The sequence below is a fragment of the Dermacentor albipictus genome, unplaced genomic scaffold (genome assembly GCF_038994185.2).
Source record: "Dermacentor albipictus isolate Rhodes 1998 colony unplaced genomic scaffold, USDA_Dalb.pri_finalv2 scaffold_19, whole genome shotgun sequence".
NCBI classification, from domain to species: domain Eukaryota; kingdom Metazoa; phylum Arthropoda; class Arachnida; order Ixodida; family Ixodidae; genus Dermacentor; species Dermacentor albipictus.
In genome coordinates this window covers 5,521,642-5,545,762 of record NW_027225573.1, presented here as the reverse complement: position 1 = coordinate 5,545,762, position 24,121 = coordinate 5,521,642, and the positions used below count along the sequence as shown (strand labels likewise).

Below are 24,121 nucleotides of genomic sequence, written 5' to 3'. Positions count from 1 at the left end.
GCTCGGTGATCGATCAATCAATCAATCAATCAACCAATCACTTTGCTACAATGCTCTGTTTGTACACAGGCTGGTTAACCGGCAGCCAATAATATGCTCATCTGTTCTGTATCGGAAGCCACATATGTATTCTTTATTCTGTCCCTGTCCTTGTTCTGATCTACAGTAGTGGCCTCCTGTGGAAGTCGGGCTGCAGCAGCAACTTCGGCAGGAGGCGAGGCCCTTCGGAAACCAGGGGCGTCAGCCAAGCGCCTGGCCACCAAGTCCACGGCATCTCTGGGCCAGCAGCTCAAGACCATGACTCCCCGTTCACCGGAGGGCGCTCGACTCCACTGCTTTGGTCGGGGTCTGAAGCAGCAGGCCATTGCTGAGGAGGTGCAGATGGCACAGTGTAGGGCCTCCGCTGCCTCCAAAACCGAACAGCTGGCACACGCAAAGAGGAGGCATCGGGCCTTGGCCGAGCTCGGGTGGGTAGTTTAGTTGCTCATGAACATAGAATGCCAGAGGCAAGACAAGAGCAGCGTGGATTATAAAACGAACAGGGTTAGTGGGTGTTATGGCCACATGTCTATTTGTGTGCATGTCAAGGATTGGGCTTCATTTGATGTGTTAGCATCCTTTTTTTTCTTTTCTTTTGCATGTATAAATAGCGGAACGCACTGAAAAAAAAATTGTGTATATGACCACATAGATGTTGCCATTACATTTTCTTGTGTCTATGTTAATATAATTTTTTTCTGCATTTCACATTTGTATTTGGTACATGTAACAGCATTGTTTGCTGAATTTATTCTGCCAAGTATACTTCTGTCACTAAATTTCTATTTTTCCTTGTGGTGAACCCACATCAGGCCAAATGGCCTTTAGCTTTACTTTGATTTTCTGTATATACTATATGCATAAGTAATCGTTAATATAAAAATGGAGTTCGGCAGCCAATGTAATGCGTAGGACGGATAATTGTTGGTCTCTTAGTTACAAAGTTCCAAAGGAATGGGGAGATGCAGTCAAGGACTGCAAAGAACTCGGTGGTCCGACGAAATAGTGAAACAGATAAATGGAGACCACTAAGAAAAGCCTTCGTCTTGCACTCAACTGGCTGCTTAGTATGTACCGTATTTACTCGCATAATAGGCGCACTCGCATAATAGGCGCACCCCCAGTTTGGTCGCGGAAAATTTGATTTTTTTATTTCCGCGCATAATAGGCGCACCCCGAACTTGGCGCTGTGATCAGTACCGCATTTACACTATTGCAAGCCGACACCCTCCTGCCCCTCCATCTCGGGTGAAAAAAAAAAAAAACGCAAGCCCATTTCACAACCCAAGCTTATCAACGCATTTGCTGGACTACTAGTGTCATTAGTGTTGCTGCCGTCGCAGCTGCTGAGGGCCCACAGCACATATACCTCGCGAAAACTAGTTCTTCCATTAACACCCCCCTCCCCGAACCGCCGCGAAGCCAGCGAGCACGACGACCTAACGCGTCCGTAGAAACAAAAAAAAAGAAAAAAAACGCATCAACGAGCGAAAAATACTTATTACATCAACTATCCATAACACCCCCCTCCTCTCCAAACCGCCGCGCGGATATAAGCTTTTCGCTACCTTCGCTTAGGCAGCTCGCAAAGCTGGGCAACTCTCGGAGGCCGGGCGACTCGACACAAGCGACAGTGCCATCACCATCAATGCTCTATACATGCTGACACAGGCAAAGAAAAGACAAAGCGCCACACCTCGCCATTTTGCAAACGGCGTGCAGTTTGTGTGGTCGCGGGTTCCGCAGTGGGCAAGTACGGCAGCTACACGGCTGCATTCAAACTGAAAGCTGTGCAGTATGCACTCGAGCATGGGAACCGTGCTGCAAGCAGGCATTTCAGTGTCGGAGAGACAAGCATTCGCTACTGGTGAGGTCAGCAGGAAAAACTTCAGGCCACAAAGAAGTCGCGACGGGCCTTCCGCGGTGCAAAGTCAGGAAAGTATCCGCAAGTGGAAGATCAACTTGTTCAACACATACGGGCCCTTCGACAGGACGGTTGTGCAGTGTCTCTCGACATAGTGCAGACGGAGGCGCGCAGAATTGCCCGAGCGCAGGGCATCGAAGCGAAAGACTTCAAAGCAAGCTCCGGATGGACAACGCGCTTCATGCGACGCCACGGACTTACCCTGAGGAGGCGCACAATGTTGTGCCAGCGCTTGCCCTCGGCATACGAGGACAAGGTACTCGAGTTCCACCATTTCGTCATACGGCTCCGGCAGCAAAAGAACTTCATTTTGTCACAAATAGGTAATGCAGATCAGACTCCTCTCTGTTTCGACATGTCGAGAAATGCTACAGTAGAGGAAAAAGGTGCACGGAGTGTGCTTATTCGAACATCTGGCGCTGAAAAACAAAGGTGTACTGTCATGTTGGCAGTGACTGCGGATGGGCGCAAACTACCGCCTTATGGTATTTTTAAGAGAAAGACGCTCCCAAAGGGAAATTTCCCTCGAGACATACACGTGAGGGTCCAAGAGAAAGGTTGGATGTCCGCGGAATTGATTGTGGACTGGGTCAAGACCGTCTGGGGCCGGCGGCCGGGCGGCCTGTTGTATCCGGCCATGCTCATTTTAGACAGTTTTCGCGGGCACCTTGTAGAACGTGTACAAGAGAAGTTGTGAGAGGTGCGTACAGATATTGCCGTGATTCCGGGATGCCTCACTTCCGTGCTGCAACCTTTGGACATTTCCCTAAATAAGCCTTTTAAGGACAACGTTCGAAGGCTGTACACCAATTGGATGGCTGGAGGACAGCGTCAACTAACCCCCGGTGGCAAAATTAAGAGGCCGCCTATGGAAATGCTGTGCGAATGGATCGTGGAAGCTTGGCGAGAGATCTCTGATGACGTCATCAGGAAAAGTTTCAAGAAGACTGGGATTTCCAATGCACTGGATGCAAGCGAAGACGACATGCTGTGGAGCTCAGACAAGGAAGACGAGTCTCCACCCGGCGGTGATGAGGATGTTCTCTCCGACTCGGACTCTGAATAGTCTTAATAAATTTTACGTGTGTGTTCAGTCAACGTCTCTCGCCTGTTCATTAAAAGGTAAGTAGGTAGCTTTTATTTTCCCTTTTATGCTGGATTTATTGGTGAATTATGTGAGAGTAGCCATATTCCTGACTTATGTTAAAATTTAAAGCGCGAAAATGCGAGTTGAAAAAATTTAGTAAATTTTACCCTGCGTAATAGGCGCACCCCGAACTTCGAGCCGGATTTTCTGAAAAAAAAAGTGCGCCTATTATGCGAGTAAATACGGTAGTACTTTGTTTCAGTAGTTCTGTGCAACACTGCGGAAGCTATAGTCTTCTTCGACCAATCAGAGGGCGAACACATCTTAAAGGTGCCCTTCCATGCCCTGTTGTCTGTTAACGGTCAGCGTTGCACCGTAGGCAGCGACAGCATCTACTACGACCAGCTGCCCAGTGGGATGAGCTGTCGTGATAACAGCGGTAGAAAATTCATTCCGCATTTGCTCTGACACCAAAAAGGCGTGCGTCTTCAAGATATTTCAAGATACAGAAGAGGAGGAGGTTTGCAGAGACAGCGGAAGCAGAGGTTTCACAAGGAGCACTCAGCCAGCATGTTGCATGGATTGGTGGCGCCATCTCTTGGTCCCTCTTGTAACATCCGTTTGTACATGGTGCTCTCGCTGAGATTCGTAAGTGTTGTAGCGGGTGGCAGAGTGACGGAGACGCTGCAAGAGCACGTACCGCACTGTTTTATTTCAGTGACAGCAAACTATATATATGGGCTGCTTGCCTATGACGTAACATGAAAAGAATGAATCATGTTTGACACGTGTGGCACAGCACTTCATATCACTTCTCCCTTTCTTTCAAAACTGCAGTCTTTGCACGGGTTTTCGTTGTCGGGTAGACCTCCGTAAGACCAGTGGACTTGGGGGGCAGAGAGCCTGTTCGGCTGGAAGGGACATTGGAGGTGTTGTCGAAGGAACAGGCGCAGCGCCAGTTGGTTCTGAAGTGTCCAGGCTGCACCGGCCTTCTGGCGTTGACGTGGGCCGATTCTTGTTGTCCGGGCTGGGTTGAAGCGAGTCGGGAGCCTCCGCTTTTGGGGTCACGGGTGACACAGGCACGCGACGGAAAATTTGGTTGAAGTGACGTCTGGCTAGGCCATCTGGAGTGTCGACCGTTACAAGGCGTGAACCCTTTATGCTCTTGACGATGCCTGGACGCCAACGCTTCCCTTGGCGAAAGTTGCGCACCCACACCTGGTCGCTGGACTGGAATCTGGGAGGCTGAGAGTAACTTCGAGGTAGAGAAGGGACGCAAGTATCCAAGCGCGAACGAATTTGGTAGTTCAGCAGCATCTCTGAAGGAGACTTGCCGCACGGTAGTGGGGTACGTCGATAGCCTAGGAGCACTCGCGCTAGTTTTGTTTCGAGATCATTCACCATCGAATGCTTAAGAAGGCCATCCTTTATTGTGCGGACCGCACGCTCTGCCAGACCATTAGATTGTGGGTGGTACGGCGCACTACGTAGATGAGTTATGTTGTTGGCAGTCATGAACTGGGAAAACTGCTGACTTGCAAACTGAGGCCTGTTATCTGATACAACTGTTTGCGGCAAGCCAAAACGCGCAAACAATTCTCGAAGCCGCGCGATTGTGACTTCTGCGGTCGCCGACTTGACGGGAAGTGCCTAAATCCATTTAGTATGCGAGTCGACGACTATCAACAGCATGCGTCCCTCTATCGGCCCGGCATAATCAATGTGAAGCCTTGACCATTTGGTTCGCGTTTCTGGCCAACAGATAGGAACCTGTCGATGGGGCATTGGCTGAGCTTGTACACGAGATGCACGAACGTGCAAGGCTTTCGATCTCACCATCCAACCCAGGCCACCAGAACAGCGTCCGAGCCAGTCTCTTCATCACAGATGCACCCTGGTGTGACCGATGTAGCTCAGCGAGCATGGAGACTCGCACTTTGCGGGGCCTTCTACGCTTGACAGCTCCAGTCTTCTGCAAAAATAAGGTTGAAGGTGATTGTGACACGGTGACAAGCGTTTAGGCCATCCATTGAGTGCAAAGTGCTGCACAACGCTAAGGTTTTCATCTCCATTCGTCAGCGCCCGTGTGGCATCCGCTGGCACGAACGAGCTGTCAAGGGTTTCTGAAGACAACACGTATTCTGGTAAGGTGCCCGATCGACAGCCGTCTGTTATCGGCACGGGCAAGCGGCTGAGTGCTGTTAGATACGGGACCTTTTTTTGAGCCCCCTTCGAGTTCCCCAGACCACATCGAATCGCAGTACAGCTAACTGAGAAGCGCAGAAACACGGAAAGCACATTCCAGAGGAGCGCACGTGCAAACAAGTTGAAGGCCCCCACTTCGTACACAGCCGGTGGAGCTATTCACTGCTTGACTCTTCCAGAAAACGAGGGGATAGCCCGGCACTGTTCCAGGTAACGCGAGTCCCGAAGCCAGACGGCTGTGATGTACCGGGAAGGCCTGGCAGCGTCGCACCAGCCGCATTTGAAGAGGGCATTTGCAAGCCAGCGAGGCCATACCGCCGGGAGTAGGGGGCCCTCGGACAATTGGGGCCCAAGCGTCGCCCCCCCGTCCGCCTTTGTGACGGCGCGTAAGTCAGCATCGTAAGTCAGCAAGGCAAGACCGCAGGGAGCCGCAGGGTGTGACACCACCGCACGGGCGCCTACCATTGGCCGAAAATGGCGTCATCTGAGCGGACTCTCCCATTGACCACATGACACGTCTTCCAGACCTCGGAGGGTTTAAAAGATGCAGACCGGGAGCAGCAGAGGAGCATTCCAGGATTCGTAGAGCATTCCCGGATTCACCTCTCTCGAACTTCTTGCCGCGGGCCGCAGCGTCCGAGTTGCTGCCGGCCCGTAATGACTGTACGACTGTTCATTGACGTCTCACTGTAAATAATGTAAAATAAACCTTCCCAAGTTTTTTCATCGCAAAGTCCGTCCTCAACTCCTTCAACTGGCGCCAGCAGTGGGATTTCCTGCAACTCCTACAACTGGTTGGCAGTGGTGAGATCGCCTCCGAATGCAACAGCTGGTGGCAGCGCTACGGATCAACCTTCGTCGAGAGAGATCCTAAGGAACCGGGGAGAGCGAAGAAGAGAGGGCCTTCGTCGAAAGAGGTCCGAAGAAACTGGGAGTGGCGAAGAAGAGCGAGCCTTCGACCCAGGGAGTCCGGAGGAGCCGGGAACAGCGGACAAATGAACCGGATGGCAGGGTGCTGCAACCGTAAGTGAGCGTGTGGTTTTTTCCCTTTTGATTCGCCAGACTCAGATGTTGTGTGTTCATTTTGATAGTTCTGGGAATCGGGAGTTTGTTGCATTGTGTGTTTGCACAAATTAAGGAAAACAGTTCTAACCACCTGTCGGGGCAGCTGCCATGGATCTTAGAAGGTTGACGAGGTTAGACTTGTTGTTGGTGTGCGACGATTTGGGAGTTGAGGTGGACGAACGGATGAAAACGCCAGCTATCATAAAGGCGATTAATGATAGTGGCAATGATGGCAAAAGCATTGAGCTTGCTTGGGAGGTGATACAGGAACCACGGGAGCGTGAGCGTCGTGAACGTGAGCGAGAGCGTCGTGAACGTAAGAGTGAGCGTAAGCGTGAAGAACGTGAGAATGAACGTAAGCGTGAGCTTCAAGAACTTACTCTTAACTGTGAGTGTCACGAACGTGAGAATGAACGCGAACGTGAGTATCAGGAACGTAAGCGTGAGCGTGAGCAAAAGTATGAGAGAGAGAAGGCAGCACTGATCAAAGAGATACACTATTGTGATCAGTTAATGGCACAGAGACAACGGCTGTCTGAGAATTCTGTAGGTAGTACAGAGCGGAAGAATGAGGCAGCATCGAGCGGATTTTCGCCAAAAGCCGACGAGATTGGCTGCAGATTCATAAGTGAAGGGAAAAGGCTAGCTGCTAACGATGCCTTAGTGGCAACAGAGGCCGTTAAAGGCCACAAGGAGAGCGACGAGGTGCTGTGCCAACAGATGACTGTAGAGACAGCTAGGCCAGCTGCGAACAAATTGGCACAGTTACCGCTCGTGTGCGTCGCTTGTAATGTTAGCGAGGTTGCTAGCGAAGAAAAGGGTACTGCTGACCCGACAGACGCGAGCACCCATGCAGAGCCAGATCTGCGTGCAGAAGTGAAGTGCGAACTGGACGATGCAGTTGAGAGTAGTTCTCGGGATGGCGAGCTCCGTAGTTCACGAGAGAACTGCATTGTTCAGGGATCGGTGCGGCTCTCCGCCAGTCTAGATAGCCTAGATAGGGATGATTCCGTTGTTAATCATTCGGACTGTGCACGTGAGACAGCGATCGATACCGACGGGCTGTGAGCCGATGCACAGCGTGAGCTGGGCAATGCAGTAGAGGGCAGTTCGCAAGAGTTCGAGTTGCATAACTCGAGTAAAGCCTGCTGCATTGTTCCAGAGTCGGTTGGGCTGTCCGCCAGTCGAGGCAAAGTGAGAGTAGATTTAAATGTAAATCACTCAGACTGTGCGGGTAAGAGACCGATCCGGGCCAACGAAATGTGTACCGGCCAGCACGAGGCACGAGAAGGCGACGTGAAAGCGAGTGCAAAGAGAAAGCGCCGTAAAAAGAAGCGCGGTAAAGACCGAAACACGGTAACTAATGTAGCGCCGCCAAAGATGGCGAGAAACACAAAAGGGCAGGGCGCGAGGAAAAAGGTGCGGTCGTCACGGACGATGTTGACGCACCTAAAACGTTCGAGCCACCGGTCAAAGGGGTACCGCGAAGCATGTTCTGCACGGACGCGGACAAAGGGCACGGGGCAGTTAAACTCCTCGTCGTGCCGTAGTTCTTTTCAAAGCTCAGCGTGCAGTACGAAGAAGCGCAAGGTGGCAGGACGAGACCAGGTGGGGAGTAGCGACGCGGTCAATCGAGTTTGTGAGGAAAGCGGGGTGCCAGGACGCAAATTTGCAGGAGACCGTAACGTCTTGAGGGAGCTGATAGTAAGTCAGCCCTTTTGTTGTTCCTCGGGAGCCAGAGTAGCTTTCGGACCGCGACCACCTCGAGTACGACTCAAAAATATGAGTCAGTCATAAACATTTGAAACGGGGGGGAAGCCACGAGAGCTTCCGTAGAAGTGAAACGTGTTTTGTTTTATTTTTGAGCACTTGGTAATTCTCGCGATTTAAGTTTCTTTCAATATGTAAAAGTGTGAGCTTTGTTTGTGTTTTCGTTCGAGAAGCTCGAGATTTGAAAGACGCGGTTTTTGTAAACATATAGTATCGCGAGGTGTTCATTAATAAGTATTTAGGCTTTCTTTTTTTGTGTGTGTGAGTAACCTGAAGGTCAAGGTTATCGTTGAGAGGCCTATCGTAACGCACACGTGTGTTATTTAACCTTCTTTCTTTTTAAGTGTTTTTTTAATTTTCTAAGGTTAAGCGCGTAGATTTTCAGTGAGTGCATGATTTGCACCGAGAAGCGTTCTTAGTTCCATTAGCACATGTCCTGTGTGGACGGAAGGAAGCAGATTTATGACTGGGTTGCTCGTGTGTTGAGGGCAGCCGTATTCTGACTTCTCCGATAAGCATGCGTGGAACGAGTTATTAAAAGACGCATTATTTTAAGGGTATTGCTGAGTGTGTAAGTCCCGCAAGTTTAATTGTTCGTTTAAGTCACGTGTCCTGTAGGATTTTCAGGGAAGAAACGTGAGTAAGCGTAAATGAAAAGTTTGCCTACAACGCAAGTACGCGTTCTGTTTAGTGACCACAAGGCTAGTGCGCTTGTGATTACGTAATTGTGAGGTTGACCAGATTGTTCAGTGGCACCAATATGTGCGATAAGTACGCCACTGCGATAGATTGGAAACATGCTGTTCGTGTAGTTAGGCCACTTAAGTTATGTTCGGCTGTTTTCATTTGTTGTTTGCAACGTCGACGACCCTTTGTTTTGCAACAACAATAGTACTCTGGTCTTGTCGGCATTCGGGGAGAAATGGATAGCGGTTTGGAAAGGTGGTTGGAACTGCTTTGTTGAAATTGGGGAAATAAAAGATTAGGGTTGATTTTGACTCGGTAATAGCCTGGCGAGTCAGGGGTGAAGAGCCTGCGCTTACGCGTGGTGCAGCGCTGTGTTATTTTGTTTGTTTGATGTATGTTCTCCAGGGCCCAGGATCCCGAAGGTGGTCAAACGAGGCTTGACCCCAGTACCCTGCAGGTTCTTTCAGTGTTCCTCATGGCCAGCGAATTGAGTTCACCGGCCATTCAGAACCTCCGGGGCGAGGACGAGCTGTTAGATACAGGACCTTTTTTTGAGCCCCCTTCGAGTTCCCCAGACCACATCGAATCGCAGCACAGAAACACGGAAAGTACATTCCAGAGGAGCGCACGTGCAAACAAGTTGAAGGCCCCCACTTCGTACACAGCCGGTGGAGCTATTCACTGCTTGACTCTTCCAGAAAACGAGGGAATAGCCCGGCACTGTTCCAGGTAACGTGAGTCCCGAAGCCAGACGGCTGTGATGTACCAGGAAGGCCTGGCAGCGTCGCACCGGCCGCCTTTGAAGAGGGCATTTGCAAGCCAGTGAGGCCATACCGCCGGGAGTAGGGGGCCCTTGGACAATTGGGGCCCAAGCGTCGCCCCCCCCCCCCCCGTCCGCCTTTGTGACGGCGCGTAAGTCAGCATCGTAAGTCAGCAAGGCAAGACCGCAGGGAGCCGCAGGGTGTGACACCACCCCACGGGCGCCTACCATTGGCCGAAAATGGCGTCATCTGACCGGACTCTCCCATTGACCACATGACACGTCTTCCAGACCTCGAAGGGTTTAAAAGACGCAGACCGGGAGCAGCAGAGGAGCATTTCAGGATTCGTAGAGCATTCCCGGATTCACCTGTCTCGAACTTCTTGCCGCGGGCCGCAGCATCCGAGTTGCTGCCGGACCGTAATGACTGTACGACTGTTCATTGACGTCTCACTGTAAATAATGTAAAATAAACCCTCCCAAGTTTTTTCATCGCAAAGTCCATCCTCAACTCCTACAGTGCGTCCGCGTTGGCGTTTTCCTTGCCGGCCTTGTACTCTATGTGGTAGCTATATTGGCTTAGAAACAGAGCCCATCTGCGTGCCGACGCCATTCGGGGCACAGGACGATCTTCTCGTAGAAGTCCCACCAGTGGTTGGTGGTCCGTGACCAATACAAACTCCCCGCCCAGCAGGTAGTCTCGAAACTTTGTTACTCCGAATACCAGTGCGAGCGCTTCCTTCTCGAGCTGAGAATAATTCTTTTCGGCGTGTGTAAACATGCGTGAACGGAAGGCAATGGGCTTATCCAATTTCCCAATTCGGTGCGAAATTACGGCACCTAAACCCGAAGGTGACGCATCGCATTCCAAGCGCACTGGTTGGTTGGGATCGAAATACGTCAGAACAGGTGAACTCAGAAGTGTTTGTTTAGCCTTGAGATATGAATTTTCCTGCGCCGTTCCCCAGTGCCATTTATGCTCTTTTTCAAGCAGAAGATACAACGGGGCCAGCATCGTTGACATCTGTGGCAAGAACTGTTGATAATAAGTCAACAGACGGAAAAACGAGCGCAGTTAGCTCACATTCGCTGGCCGTGGCGAGTCGCATATTGCTGCTAAGTTCTTCTCAAGCGGATGCAAGCTGTCTTTGTCAATGCGATTGCCCAGGTAGACGATTGAGTCTTTGCGAAAATGGCATTTTTCAGCCTTCAGCTTGATATCATTTTCTTGAAGCCTGCGCAAAACGTTCCGAAGCAGTGAGCCATTATCCTCTTGATGTTCCGCTGTCAATACATCGTCCAAATACACTTGCACGGCTGTAAGACCGGCCAGGACCGTTTCCATGTGCCGCTGAAAAATCGCGGGAGCCGAGGCAACTCCAAATAGAAGACGGTTATAGCAGAGCAACCTCTTGCGAGTGTTTATCACGGCCAACTTCCTCGCCTCCTCATCCAAAGAGAGTTGGTTATAAGCATCCTTAAGGTGCATTGTTGTGAAAAATGATCCCCCACGTAGCGACGCGAAAATGTCTTCATTGTTTGGTAAAGCGTACTGCTCATTTATGCACACAGCATTGATTGTGGTTTTGAAATCGCCGCAGATGCGAAGGGGCCCGTCGTTCTTCAGTACTGGTACGATTGGCGCTGCCCACTCAGAATGTGCTATGGGCGATAATATGCTTTGTTCTACTAAATGGTCCAGCTCAGTTTCCACTTTTTCACGAAGAGCATAAGGGATTGACCGCGCCTTGTGGAACTTCACAGGTGGCCCCTGAATGTTTCCAAGTCCTGGCTCAAAAAGGGCAGAAAACTCGGTCCTGAGGCTGTCGGGATCTGCTGACGTTGATTGAACCGTAGCGAGAAACCCGGACAGCAAAAGCGAGAACGCTTGGATTAAGCCCCTTCCGCAAAGGCTGGGACCCGAGCAGCCTGTAACTATGTGTGGCAGGTACAGTCTTCCCCGCAAAATGGGCTTCAAGGTGCAGTTCACCGACAATGGGTAGCTTGCCCAAGTAACAGTTGAGCGTGTGTTTGCATTTCGATAAGCGTGGCCAACTCAGACGGTGCTTTAGATACACCTCCTGTGGGATGATAGAAAATGGTGATCCCGTGTCAATAATCATGTTCAAGGGCACGCCACCCCAGCGGATAACTCTGCGGAACGCCTGGAGCAAAGATTTCTTTTCCCGTGATTCCTGCAATGGGAAGACTGATGAAATATTGCCTTCCTTTGTTTCGGATACAGCGCTCTCATAATGAACTGCGTTAGCGACGCCATCGCGCCTACGACCAGCCCAAAGCCCCGATTGGGAGCGGCATTTTCTTGCAAAATGACCAGTCTTCCGACAGCGAAAACACTGCTCCTTTTTGTGCGGACAGTCGCTTGCTTCGTGATCGTAGTTTCCGCAGTGTGCACACTCAGTATGGCTTTGCTTATCTTTGGTGAAAGTCTGATATCGGCGTGGTTTACTCGCTACAGTGCACACCGCTGCCTCATTATCAGGTCTAGTCATGGTGCTTACTTCCAGTCAGCTGTCTCTGCCACTATGGCAATTGTTTCAGCTTGGCCAAGTGTGAGCTCAGTTTTTTCAAGCAGCGTCTGCTGCACCGCCCGATTCCGGATGCCACAAACAATGCAGTCCCGTAACATACGGTCCAAACTTGTGCCAAAGTGACAATTATCTGCAAGCTTGCGTAGCTCAACAACATAGTCCCGGACAGATTCGCTTGCAGCCTGATTTCTTGTAAAGAACTTGTAACTTGCAGCAACCTCATTAGTCTTCGGCACATAGTGGTTATTTAGGATGGTAAGTGCGTCCTTGTAACTCAGGCCATTTACTTTCTGGGGGGCGCAGTGTCCAGCAAGAACGCCTACTGTCTTCATTGACAGTGTCGAAACCAAGAGTGCCCTTTTCTTATCATCTGTCTTAATATTATTTGCTTCAAAAAATGCCTCCAGTCAAGTCAAGTAAATATCCCACTTATCTTGATTTTCGCCGAAACTTGGGGTACGGAGGTTCGTAGCCAGGGCCATGACTGCCGATGCTCCGTAGACTCGATTACTTTCAGTACCCAGCCGGACCGCCAGCGCTACCGAGACGCCACTGTTCGTGGCGGGGGCCCCGCGGGGTGGTCAGCCTCGTCGCCTCTGTTGTAGCGGGTGGCAGAGTGACGGAGACGATCCAAGAGCACGTACAGCACTGTTTTATTTCAGTGACAGCCAACTATATATATAGGCTGCTTGCCTATGACGTAACATGAAAAGAACGAATCATGTTTAACACGTGTGGCACAGCACTTCGTATCAGTAAGCGGAGCTGTTTTCTTAATTAGAATTTGCACACGTTTATCTCGCTCATCCCGCACCGTTTCAAGCATGTTCAACACCAACTTATTTGTCCCTTTTGCGTAAAAGAGCAGCTTGGGACAATACCTAACAAGCAAGTCTGCAGACAACATTTTTGTGAAGGATGAAGCAATCTAGTGGCTGTGCCGACATGTATGAATTTAGCCACTGTTAGAAGAATTAATTGTTTGTATTTTTTAAATGCAAATTAATGTCTGCGTGGCAACATTGCGTGAATTTTTTTGTTGTTTGCACATTTTCACTCGAACAAGTGGAGAATTAACTGTATTTTCAGTATCGTAGAACCTCAATAAATATTTTATTAAAGAATGAAGCAAAGTCACGCAACAAACCGTCGTGCAACTTGCAGAGGAGCTTCCAAGTAAACGTGCTGACAAGACCACTTGTCAAGGCCGTTTAGTCACCCAACAGGTGCGAAACTGTAGCATTATATCTCGCTATGCAAGAATTTGCGCTCATGGGTCGCCTAGCCTTGGTTCTGCTGCACAGAACTTCTGAAACAGAGTATGGGATGTTGTATGCCACTCAAGCTCCGGCTGCTTTTCAGTGTGTATTTTTTCTTTGGTGCAAATGAATTAAGAAATTTTGGAACAGATTTCGTAGAAAAACCTGCTTCTTCCAACTGCATCTAAAAGTTGTTCCTGTAAGTTTCGAATAATACGGAACCCAGAAATGAAGGGCCCTAACCATGATTTCCAAAGACACAACACTCACACAAGGACACAGAGTGTTGTGAGCAAAACAACATGCATCAAGTATCATGTTCGATTCTAACATGCACCTTTTTCTTTAAAATGTTTACAATTATGTGCCTTAGTATGTGTATGAGGGCAGAACTGCAATAGTGACAAGCTGTTGTCATTGGCAGTAAAAATTGCTCTAATCCAGTCTAGTTCACGCGTCTGCAGCTGTAGAAGCTGCAGTTGATGCGGCATTGTTTGTACAGTCGAGGGCAAAAGTCTAGAGACCACGGAGTCAGAAAAAAATTTAATTTCTTCTAGCACAACCATGCAACGTGAAATAGTCTTAATGCATGATGCTGGTTAAACAGGAACACGTAGGCAGTACCACTTGATTTCAGCGTTTATGCCTAAGTTGTGAATAGAAAAAGAAATTTGTGGGGACTTATGCTCTCGATTATACCTGCTTTGTGAGTTTATTAAGCTCCCATTGTCTACAAGTCAGTATCTCAAATGCCATACATGGCACCAAAGAGGTGCTGTGGGCTGTTGATACTAGTGATAAGGTGTCCAACAGCAAGAATGATTAATGCCACTGTGGCTCAGATAGAATAACTTATTATGCGCGTATGTATATGCACCCACTTTCAAGATATGCGACGCGGGTCTATGAAGCTCGCAGAGCGCCAAGGATGTGGTCTGCAGCGCAGCTGTCATAGCATATGATGGATGAGTTAGAAAAGAATTGGCAAGTGGCGCTGCAGATGACGTCATTGTAACAGCTGGCGCAGTCCCACTCAAACAGATGGCACAGCGGAGAGCGGATGGATTCAGCGCCAGGCATAACTCGGCGCTCAGTGATACACGTAATCAATTCTGTATCGGTGCTTGGAAAGAACAGTCAGTGCTTAATTGCTGTGAAGTAGTATGGATGGAGCGGGTCCTTCTCCCGATTACACAAGCAGAGATATCTTGTCAGCAGATGAAGAAGAATCAGGATCGGAAGAGGAGGAGGTGGAGGTGTGTGGGTTGGAAGATGAATAAACAGCATCAGATCCTAGTCAATGAGACATGAAATTAAATAGTCATTTAGTAATGTACGTAATTGCGCTGTCTTGAAATGGGCAAAAATTAATATAATCAATGACGGCAGAAATTGAAGAAAGTATGCTCATACGAAATGCGGGTTCACTTCGTGGAACGAAGGTCATTTCTTTACCAAGGACAAATTGTTATTCTCCCTTTTAATAAAAATTTTGTAAGTGAACAGCCAAGCGCATTGCATTTTTACTACCTGGCTGTGAAGCGCATGTTACCGTCAATGACATGTTACAGTTAATTAAATACTTTCAACATGTCTAAAGAAACATTGCTTTTAGTGTTGGGATGAGATCTATGGCTGCTTGTATTCTTTCACTCAGTGTGTGCCAAATTTTGCTCTGTACATATACTTAGGCCATCCCAGTACTAATAGAGCAACAGAGGCACCTATGCAATTTACACATGCTGCACGTAGTTAAGAGCAAAATGTTGAAATGCTAGTCTACTTTGATTTAGGTGCATGTTAACCACAGGTGGTCAAAATTATTCTGAAGTCCACCACTATGGCATGCCTCATAATCGTGATTTACAGGCTCCATTATACTTTACCAAGCATCCCTCGAGTGCACCTTTGGTTTCTCTTTCTTTTTTAATGCAAAGCATTGTCAGTCAACCCAGCTTGCCTCTGGCCTCTGTCATGAAGCAGCTGGCAAAATGAAACTGCTATTTGGATAGCCATCGCGCGTGACTTTTGCCCAAATTAAATTAAAGCTTCGTGCCCCAAAATAAAGTGTCTAGAACTGAATAATTAACCATGATATCAATAAGCCTCTTCAGAAGCTGTGTTGCGTGAAAGGCTGGTTACCCTTGCTCTAGATTTGCTGGCGCGCTTGGTGGTTGGCTGGGGCGCCAAATGCATTGTGTGGGCTTATCATGCACGCACAAAGTATCTCCTCTTTGGACAAGCCCTTCCGGCTGCCACCGTATTAGCAGAAGCGAGAGACGCAGGCAAGCGCCAGTGGTTTAGCTGGTTCAGTTCCCCCGTAGCGTCCTAAATGACTAGATAATGGGAAAGCTACAAAGCGCATCTGAAACCACTCAAACCCCGCTAGCTCAATGCACGTCTGCGTCTCTTGCTGCACTTCGGACAATGTTTCGCATTACATAGATGTCAACTACAGTAAAGCCTGCTACAGATCTTCTTGGGTGATTTGATTGTGACAGCATAAACAAACACCAACGGACATTATATTTAGTGAAACTGCTAAATTATTCTTCAAACTCTATTGGAATTAATTTTGCGGTAGGAGGTTGGTAGTAGAAGAGAAAATGAAGGCCAGGGTTTAATTTCTTAAATTTCTCATCAAAACACCAGAATTTCTATGTCAGTGTGACATCAGGGATTTCAACGTGCCACTTCGGGATTTCAACGTGCCACTTCGGGATTTCAACGTGCCACTTTTAGTGCCACTTCGGGGCACTAAAAGCTCTCAAAACTTGTTGGGTTCATTCTTTGGTTCTATTAGACTACAATTAGGTCCATATTTAGTGATGAAAAAGTTAACCAAGCCCGTTAAAATCCATGTCCAACGAGCTAGTGCATTTTTTTCTGGGCTTATCAAGTTTCTGCTCTCCGTAAAAGGAACTTTTTTGGTATTCTAGGTCATTTACCATTGCAACTCAACTTATCATTTTCTCTAGTGTCCCTTGAATGTGCCTTCCTTTCAAAGCATTCAGACTTTGCTCCATCAGTTGGAATTTGTTCAGGTTAATCCTTTAGATATGTCTTTATTGTTCATGTTAGTTCTGACACTGGCTGTACATTGGCATTGGACATTGTGTGCACTTTTCAGTTCACGTACAGGAAATGCTGAGCCAAGAAGCCCGTTAAAGGAAGCCATCCAGAAGAGTCACAGTTCTGCAGAAAGTGTCAAAGAGGGTATGTATCCTGCCGCTTATGTGCAATAAGGAGGCCACTTGAAATCATTCTTGATCACTTTATCTCCAGTTATGACTTTCAGGCAGCTTGACGATCTGCAAGGATGCGTCATAGTCGAATACCTATATACTATATAACTGAAGAAGCAAATATGAACTTCTATGAGAAAATAAGTGGTCTTTTGTAGCCATAAAATTAATGTAGCACTGTACTTTAAGCAATTGAAGTAATAATGTATAAAACTGTTAAATTTTCATTTTAACCCTTGCTAAAAATAACCTTGAAAGAAAAACTAAATTATAGTCAGTTATGTAATGTAAAAAAGCCGCTCTACAAATTGTCAATGTTCTGGCAGCATGGTGACAGTGCTCCCCTGTTTTAACGCGATAGCGTTAAGGAGCTCGTGTCGCAGAAAAGCCGGTGTCGTCGGCGTCGGTGTCGGTGTCGGCGTCCGCGGCGTTGACCGTGAGCGATAAATCACGGCACGCACTTCATAAATAAAAAGCAACTTCCAAGATGGGCTGGGTGGGAATCGAACCAGGGTCTCCGGAGTGTGAGGCGGAGACGCTGCCACTCAGCCACGAGTTCGATGCTTCCAAGGGGTACAAACGCGCCTCTAGTGAATGCGGTGTTGCCTTCGAAACGAGCCGTGGAAAGTTATACTTCGGTGTATATCGGTAATTATGAAAATGTAACTTACAGAAGTCGCAATTACACGAGTAGCGAAGTGCGTTTCCGCTGCATTTCTTCTGCGCTTTCCGCACACGCAGAGCCATCTTGCGGCAAACACAGAAGACCCCCTCCTCTCCATGTACGGCGCTGCCCCGACAGATGGCGCGCCACGCGCGCATGGGAGCTGCGAGGACCGGTGCGAGGCGGTTCGCGGCCCCAACTCCCTCTCCCCTGACAACGCTTCGCCTTGCTCTCTCTGCAGAATCAAGCGTCCTTCCTTTCTTTAGATCGCTATCTGTCTATCTCTCTGCCCGTGCCGATCACGACGTTTGGCTGGCGTGCATCATTTCCCCCTCCGAGATACCGAGTTCTTCGGTTCGTTCCGCTTGCTCAGGCGCACGTTTCGTTGCTGCGCCGAACGCCGCGTTGCTCGACCATATGGCTCGGCGCTCTCCGCGTCCGATGCGGGGCGCCTCCTAAGTGATGGCTGCCCTGTAGCCCACTGTCTTACACTCCTTGGCGGGTCGACGGGAACGCTGTCGCGTTCCACTCTTGAAGGCGAAGCTTAAGCGTCCTCCAATTTTTGTTTCTTGTTTCATGTTTATTGTTAACAGCAAAGACAATTTTGTCAACCATATTGTGGCTATGCCTAGTTTCTTTTTCAATAAGTAAATCGTAATGCTCAGAGATTATCCGTCGGAAATGCAAGTACATAAAAATGTACCACAATAGTGTAAAGTCCAGAATGTGCATGTAGTATAACATATACCACTTCTAAGGCTCTTCATTTTCAGAGGAAAGACGTTACCTATTTGACATCACTAAAATGCTGACCACCGCAAAAGTAAAATGAAAGAGTGCAAAACTAATTTGTTTCATCGACATCGGTTTGAAACATTGTGCAATGACAAACTATGCATGTTAGTCACTGCTACCATTTTGTCTGCTACTGCTAATAGTGTTTCAGAATGAGTTACGAATTTTCAAAATTGCCTGTGGCAGACATCACAATTTTAAAGCTTGGGGTGGATTCTGCTCAAAGAGATGGACATTACATGTGCGAGAAATCGAAATGCATAATTTACGAAATAATAAAGGTGGACAAATGTCAACTTTTTCAGATATGAAGTAGTAATTATTGAATAGTCAAGTGCAGACGCTTATATTTACTGCAGGAATATTTACTTCGGTGTAATTACGTGCCAAGCCATTACTGACTAGTGCAGAAAAGACAGTTCAGTTATAAGCACAAGATGACTTATTGTCATTAAAGAAGCTGCACGAATAGCCTTTCAACAACTTCAGAGCTTGGTTGCAAGCAATATTTTCCAGGAAGAATGGCTTCTGTATGACTTGCATTCGAAGTATGCTAAATAAATGGTTGCCAAAAAAAAAGAGCAAAAGTTGTGGAAAAAGTAAAGAAAAAAAAGCTGCTGAAGGACTTGTGTACCATAGACACATGAAAAAGGGCCTATGAAAGGAAAGCCTAGCAGGTTGCAGAGTAGAAGATAAAACTGTTACATGGCTATAGACTGTCAAAAACACTAAATGACAGACTACAAATTCTAGGTTGTCATGTGGGCTTCCGCCGCAAAACCCAAAACGAAGCTTGCATTGCCCATTTTGTTTCTGCATTGCTTCGAGAACTTTTATCATTGTAGCACTCATGAGATTTTACAAAATACTTTGTTTAGCAGACAGGCAACTGTAACCAAACTTTAAGTCTGTTGCAAAATATTTGGTTACTTAAAATACTATATATTTCATATTTGAATATGAACACGAATAATTGGTGTGTAATATTTGATTTGTATTCAAAATTTTGAATATATTTGTCCACCCCTAATAAATCAATAACAATTTTAGTTAACAACTTTATAACTAATTAATTTAAGGCCTATATTGCAATTCACAAATTGTGGCTGGTAGGTCAATCGAGTTATCAAAAATGACGGCTGGAACAAAACTGTTCATAAATGAAAGTTAATCTCTCTCTCTTTGAACATGAAGCCCAAGGATTAGAATTGTGCTATTTGCCAGTTCATTTGGAATGTGGTATGATGAAAGAACTACTCTTTGTAAGTATGTGCTTTCTCACAGGCTAGTAGTTGATTGATTTTTGGTAGTAGTACCTTGACATGTTGCATGGAATCAATGAGCAAAAGAGAATAGACAGGTTGGAGTTCAGGTTGCCAACTTCATTGCATGGAGGGTGAGAAACGAAATATATGCACAGGTGGGGCTGCAGGTGGGGCTGGCCCACCTGCTGCACCTAGATGCTTCCGGTTCTTATAAGATGCTATTTTTCTTTTCCCACCTACTTGCAGAAATACTGGACGAGATGGCATGTTGGCCACCAATGAAATTTCTCTTGAAGAATGAAGTCTCAGATGACTCAGATGAAGACTCACCATAGTGATTGTAGTTGCCCTGTACAAAGGGTGTACTTACCCTACTGGTACCTGCGTGATTTTAATTAGTTTTGGCTTTTGTCTTCTGAATTCAGATGACATTTATTAAATGTGACTTGTATCAAAAGTTTTTCGACTACTGTTCATGACAAGAACTTCTGCTAGGCTGTATGGCAAGGTATTCGTGGTGCACCAAGCCCTGCGAAATGGGCAAAAGACTCCTTACTGTCAAGAATTCATTGACATAAGCGTTGAGGTACACTGTAGTACTTCAAAAGCACAGAGCAAGAATTATTCAGGAGGTGAAACAGTCCTTCTCCTTGCAACTCGATACGGTCACTCTGCAGGGCGTGGCGCAATGGTTCCCTCTCTTGTACGCCTTTTACAGTGAAAAGGATAAGGTGCGGAGAGCATGCACTGATTAAGGGTCATTCTGGCGCTCGCCACTTTTGAGACAAAAAGAGGTGCTTTCTTAATACGAGTTGTAAAGCAACAGAAGGCACGATTTCTTTTTTTTTTATTTCGAAATCCAGTATTGGTCGGAGCACCTTCACTTCTTATTTTTGCAAGAATACATATATTTTACAGTGGCACGTTAGCTGGAAAAAGCAGTACATCTGGCAGCTTCCACGAATTTTGGCAGATCAGTGCATTAAGAACTATGTATTTTTGGTCAAGACAATGTCTTGTTCTCCTGCAAACTTACCTAACAAGCCTATGTGAGGTGATGAATCACATGTCTGTGGTCCAATTTGTGCATGTACATTTGCGATAGAGTTACAGGTGCTGTAGCATCTGGTGTCATGGTTGGCTACTTCACTGCTACTGGTGCTTGCACTCAAAGGGTTCCAATTAAGAATAAAAGAACTGCTCTCCACGAACTCTAGAAAACATCGGAGGTGACAGGATGCACAATCGATTTTCTACAGGTCTCTTCACCTTACCGCTCGCCGTAGAACTGCTTTGTCTGTATATATAAATTTATTGTTGCAACCATAGTCCTAATGTGAGCTCTCAATCTTTCCTTGGAATGGTACGAGCACACGCTTGCAATCGTGCTGGTTCACTGGGAACTTTAAGGGTAATTTTCTTTTCCCTACAGGACGCGTAACCATTGCTGTAGTTCAGTGCAATGTATTTGCACCCCCTACTCAAATCGTGCAGATGGAAGGTGCTTGCCTTTGCTGTCACGAAGATCCTGGTCTCTTGGTCACATGGGCATGGGGAGCCTGCTGAAAGCCAGTGCAATGTAATACAAGAGCAACTGCTAAAGCACATGGCTACAAAGAAAAGCAGCAGTCAGTGCTAGCCGCGAAAGCTTGCACAGCTCATCACACCCTGCCCAGATCAGAGCAATCGCAGCATTGTTTCACGAGGACATCTGCCCACGTAATCAAAAAGCATGCAGGTTAGTAACTTTGTGGCATCGGCAGGCACTCTCTGCTGGCGAGTTGCTGCTAACATTTCTTTTGAGATGATTTGTGGCACGTATTTGGAGCAGTATCTAGGAATAACTATGCATGAAATTAAGCAAAGTTTGCTAAGTGTCGAGCATTAGCATAGTTTTTTTCATGAGCCACTTCCATCAAAGCGCACGTAAACAACGGAAATGTTATGACGCACCGGAAACATTTGGTTTCGTCCTCGCATGGTGTGACGCTACCGTGCCGCCCGAGTGCATTGGCATTGTTGGTTGGCACAGGTAAAAGGATTCTCCTTCTGAATAATTCTTGCACTGTGGTCGAAAGTTCAAGGTGCTGGCTAGGCCCCTATAATGTTTGCACATTTTCCAAAAAACAAGTGTGAGAGAGCCCGCCCACCTTTGTATTTTTTTGCTGCAAGGCATACTGTGGTAGCCCCACAGGAGGAGGAGGAGGAGGAGGAGGAACTTTATTATTGCAGCAACCGTTGCGCGGTTTATTCCTGGGTACTTCCCTCTGACACCTTACCGCCCCACAGGAAAGTCCATCGAGAGATCTTTCCACTCACGGAGCAGCTTCAGAACTTTTGACATAACCAGTAGACAACGAGCTTCGTGAAAATCCAAGCTGGCTCAGGCCGGACTTGCTGTGACCAGGAAACTTTCCAAAAGCTGGTACCTGCCACGATTAGCAAGTTGACTGTAAATTGACTGGACTGGTTGGTGCTGGCTGAGATTAGTATACGCAAGTACAGATGCGAGGTGGTGATTTAGATGGAAAGTCCTCGGAACTGGCAATTTTTTATTGTTTCTACTGCTGCAAGTTGTTTCTTGTTCATAAAATGCAAATATAAGTCGTTTACTGTTCTTTTTTGTCTTGCTGTTGAATTTCTTTTCTACCAGTGCAACCATGTAGTCATTCATAAATTTTCATTATAAGAAAGACTAAGTCAAGCTAGTTCACTTGAAACTGTTATCATAATATCATGATAATGATATGTTATTATTATCATGAAATTTATGATATCACAATAAATTTGGGTTTGAAAAAAACTCTTGAAGTCCTTTACCCATAACTTGAGGGTGACTAAAAATGTGGCATCATCTTCATTATACATTTTACCATGCATGCAAATAATTGCACTTGCCACCTCTTACCAGGTCCGACAAGGTCACATTTCTCTTCAGGGTCCATCTTGTCATTGCACACTTCACACATTTGCAAAGATTTTAATGAACAGGACCAACGTCCACAGGTGCATTTCCCATGCAAAGAAGTTTCTTCTGGGTGGTAACCTATCTATGCTACTCTTGTGCAGATGGACTTCCGCAGTGCATTCCAGATCAAGTACCGCAATGTTGCCTTGTCAACCTTGCTACTCAAAATATATTTGATAATGGTAAATCTTTATGATAGCAGGAATGCACCGTTTTCATAATCTAGTAGACTATAGTAGGGTAAAGCTTTAGGAGGTAGTGGCATTTGCCCCTCAAAGGTGGATGCATATTAGCCTCCACCAATGGGTGTGCACTCTAGACTGCGAAGGTATTTTTTCATGCGTTGCTACATGTTTGCATAGAAGCTGTGCTGATATCCAGCTGCGACACTGTACAAACAACTCTTACTGAAAGTTGTAGTGTTGTCTTGTTTCCTATTTGAGTTTTCCTCTAGTTTTGTACGGATAAAATGTCTGTGGCAAAAGCCACATTGTGTGGTTTGTGTGGGAAAAGAGAAATGTAGACTTGACTAAAGCGCGTTGGCAAGCTAGTTGGTTTGGATTCACAATTAAAATGTCCAGCACAACTGGATGAAGACAAAAAACGGCGTGCATAGTGCATTTCTTAAGTTGAGACTATTTTCAGAAGTGAGCAAAAGAGTAATAATTGCTACATTCCAGAAGAGATTCCAGTAAAGCAAGTCCCCCTGCCCAAGGAACTGGCAGAGAGATATCAACTACCATTGTGAGTAATTGCTTTATGCGTGATTGGTTTAGACAAAACTGTAACAGGAAACATTCTTTGCATCATACCCGGCACTTTGCGGTCCCGCCTTGTTCCTGGCCTCTCCAACAAAAAAATTGTGTAGAATGGACATATTGAACAAAAGTCTACTCTGATGCTCTGCCCATTAGGCTGCCAGACGTATGCATACCCTCAACAACTTAAAACTGCAAGAGCATGTGCACATGTGCCAGTTTTCATTAAGCCGCAGTCTTGGAAATGGAGTGCGTGAATAATTGTGAACCACTTTGTGCGCATCGTTTCACATAGAAAAGTTGATAACACTGACAGCACACCAGGATTCGCCCCTTGTGGCAGGTAATGCTCCAAGGAGCTATGCTACATTCATCATCGGCCCATTTTTTATGTCTACTGCAGGACGAAGGCCTCTCCCTGCTATCTCCAATTACCCCTGTCTTGTGCCAACCGATTTCAACTTGCGCCTAGAAATTTCCTAACGTAATCAACCCACATAGTTTTCTGCCCTCCTCTACTGCACTTCCTTCCTTTGGCACCCATTCTGTATCTACTCTACACATTACATGGCCTGCTGAGCTCCATTTTTAAAATGCAGCTTTTCTTTACGAACATCACCAGGTTTTCATGACCGTGGGAGCTGTGTGCCCGTTCTGTTGCCGAATAGGCCAACTAATCTTTGCGTAGGTGGCACGCACCACCTTTGTTCGGTTCTTTGCATCACCACCAGGTGGCTCTGGTCTCAGCAATGGTCATATTGACACCAAATCTTGGGGTGCAGAGGGATCTCGGATGGTCTTCTTTCGAGGGCAGAGAGGCTAGTGGCAAGGTAGCATTTGAGGAGCGATTGAGAAAAATGGGGGAAATGCGGTGGGCTAGGAAGGTTTTTAGTTACTTATACACGAGGAATGTTAACACAGGGTTGAGACACAAGGTTGAGGAACAAGGTTGAGACACAAGGTTGAGGAACAAGGTTGAGGAACAAGGTTGAGGAACAAGGTTGAGACACAAGGTTGAGACACAAGGTTGAGACACCAGGTTGAGGAACAAAGTTGAGGAATGTTGACACAAGTGAAC

The 24,121-nt window shown here is 46.9% G+C and overlaps 1 protein-coding gene and 1 long non-coding RNA gene across 2 annotated transcripts in view; both read left to right on the top strand.

The window, feature by feature from the left end:
* Positions 1-19,652, top strand: part of LOC139052196 (uncharacterized) — a 29,031-nt gene extending 9,379 nt beyond the window's left edge. Inside the window, exons 3-5 of the mRNA XM_070529268.1 lie at positions 167-467; positions 16,479-16,564; positions 19,564-19,652. Coding sequence (XP_070385369.1) covers positions 167-467; positions 16,479-16,564; positions 19,564-19,652 — 476 coding nt within the window. The remainder of the gene's footprint in view (positions 1-166; positions 468-16,478; positions 16,565-19,563) is intronic.
* A 1,220-nt stretch (positions 19,653-20,872) lies between these two features.
* Positions 20,873-21,934, top strand: LOC135917086 (uncharacterized). Its single transcript, XR_010569173.2, has 2 exons — positions 20,873-21,055; positions 21,607-21,934. It is a non-coding gene; the product is annotated as an uncharacterized lncRNA (long non-coding RNA).
* The last annotated feature ends 2,187 nt before the right edge of the window (positions 21,935-24,121 follow it).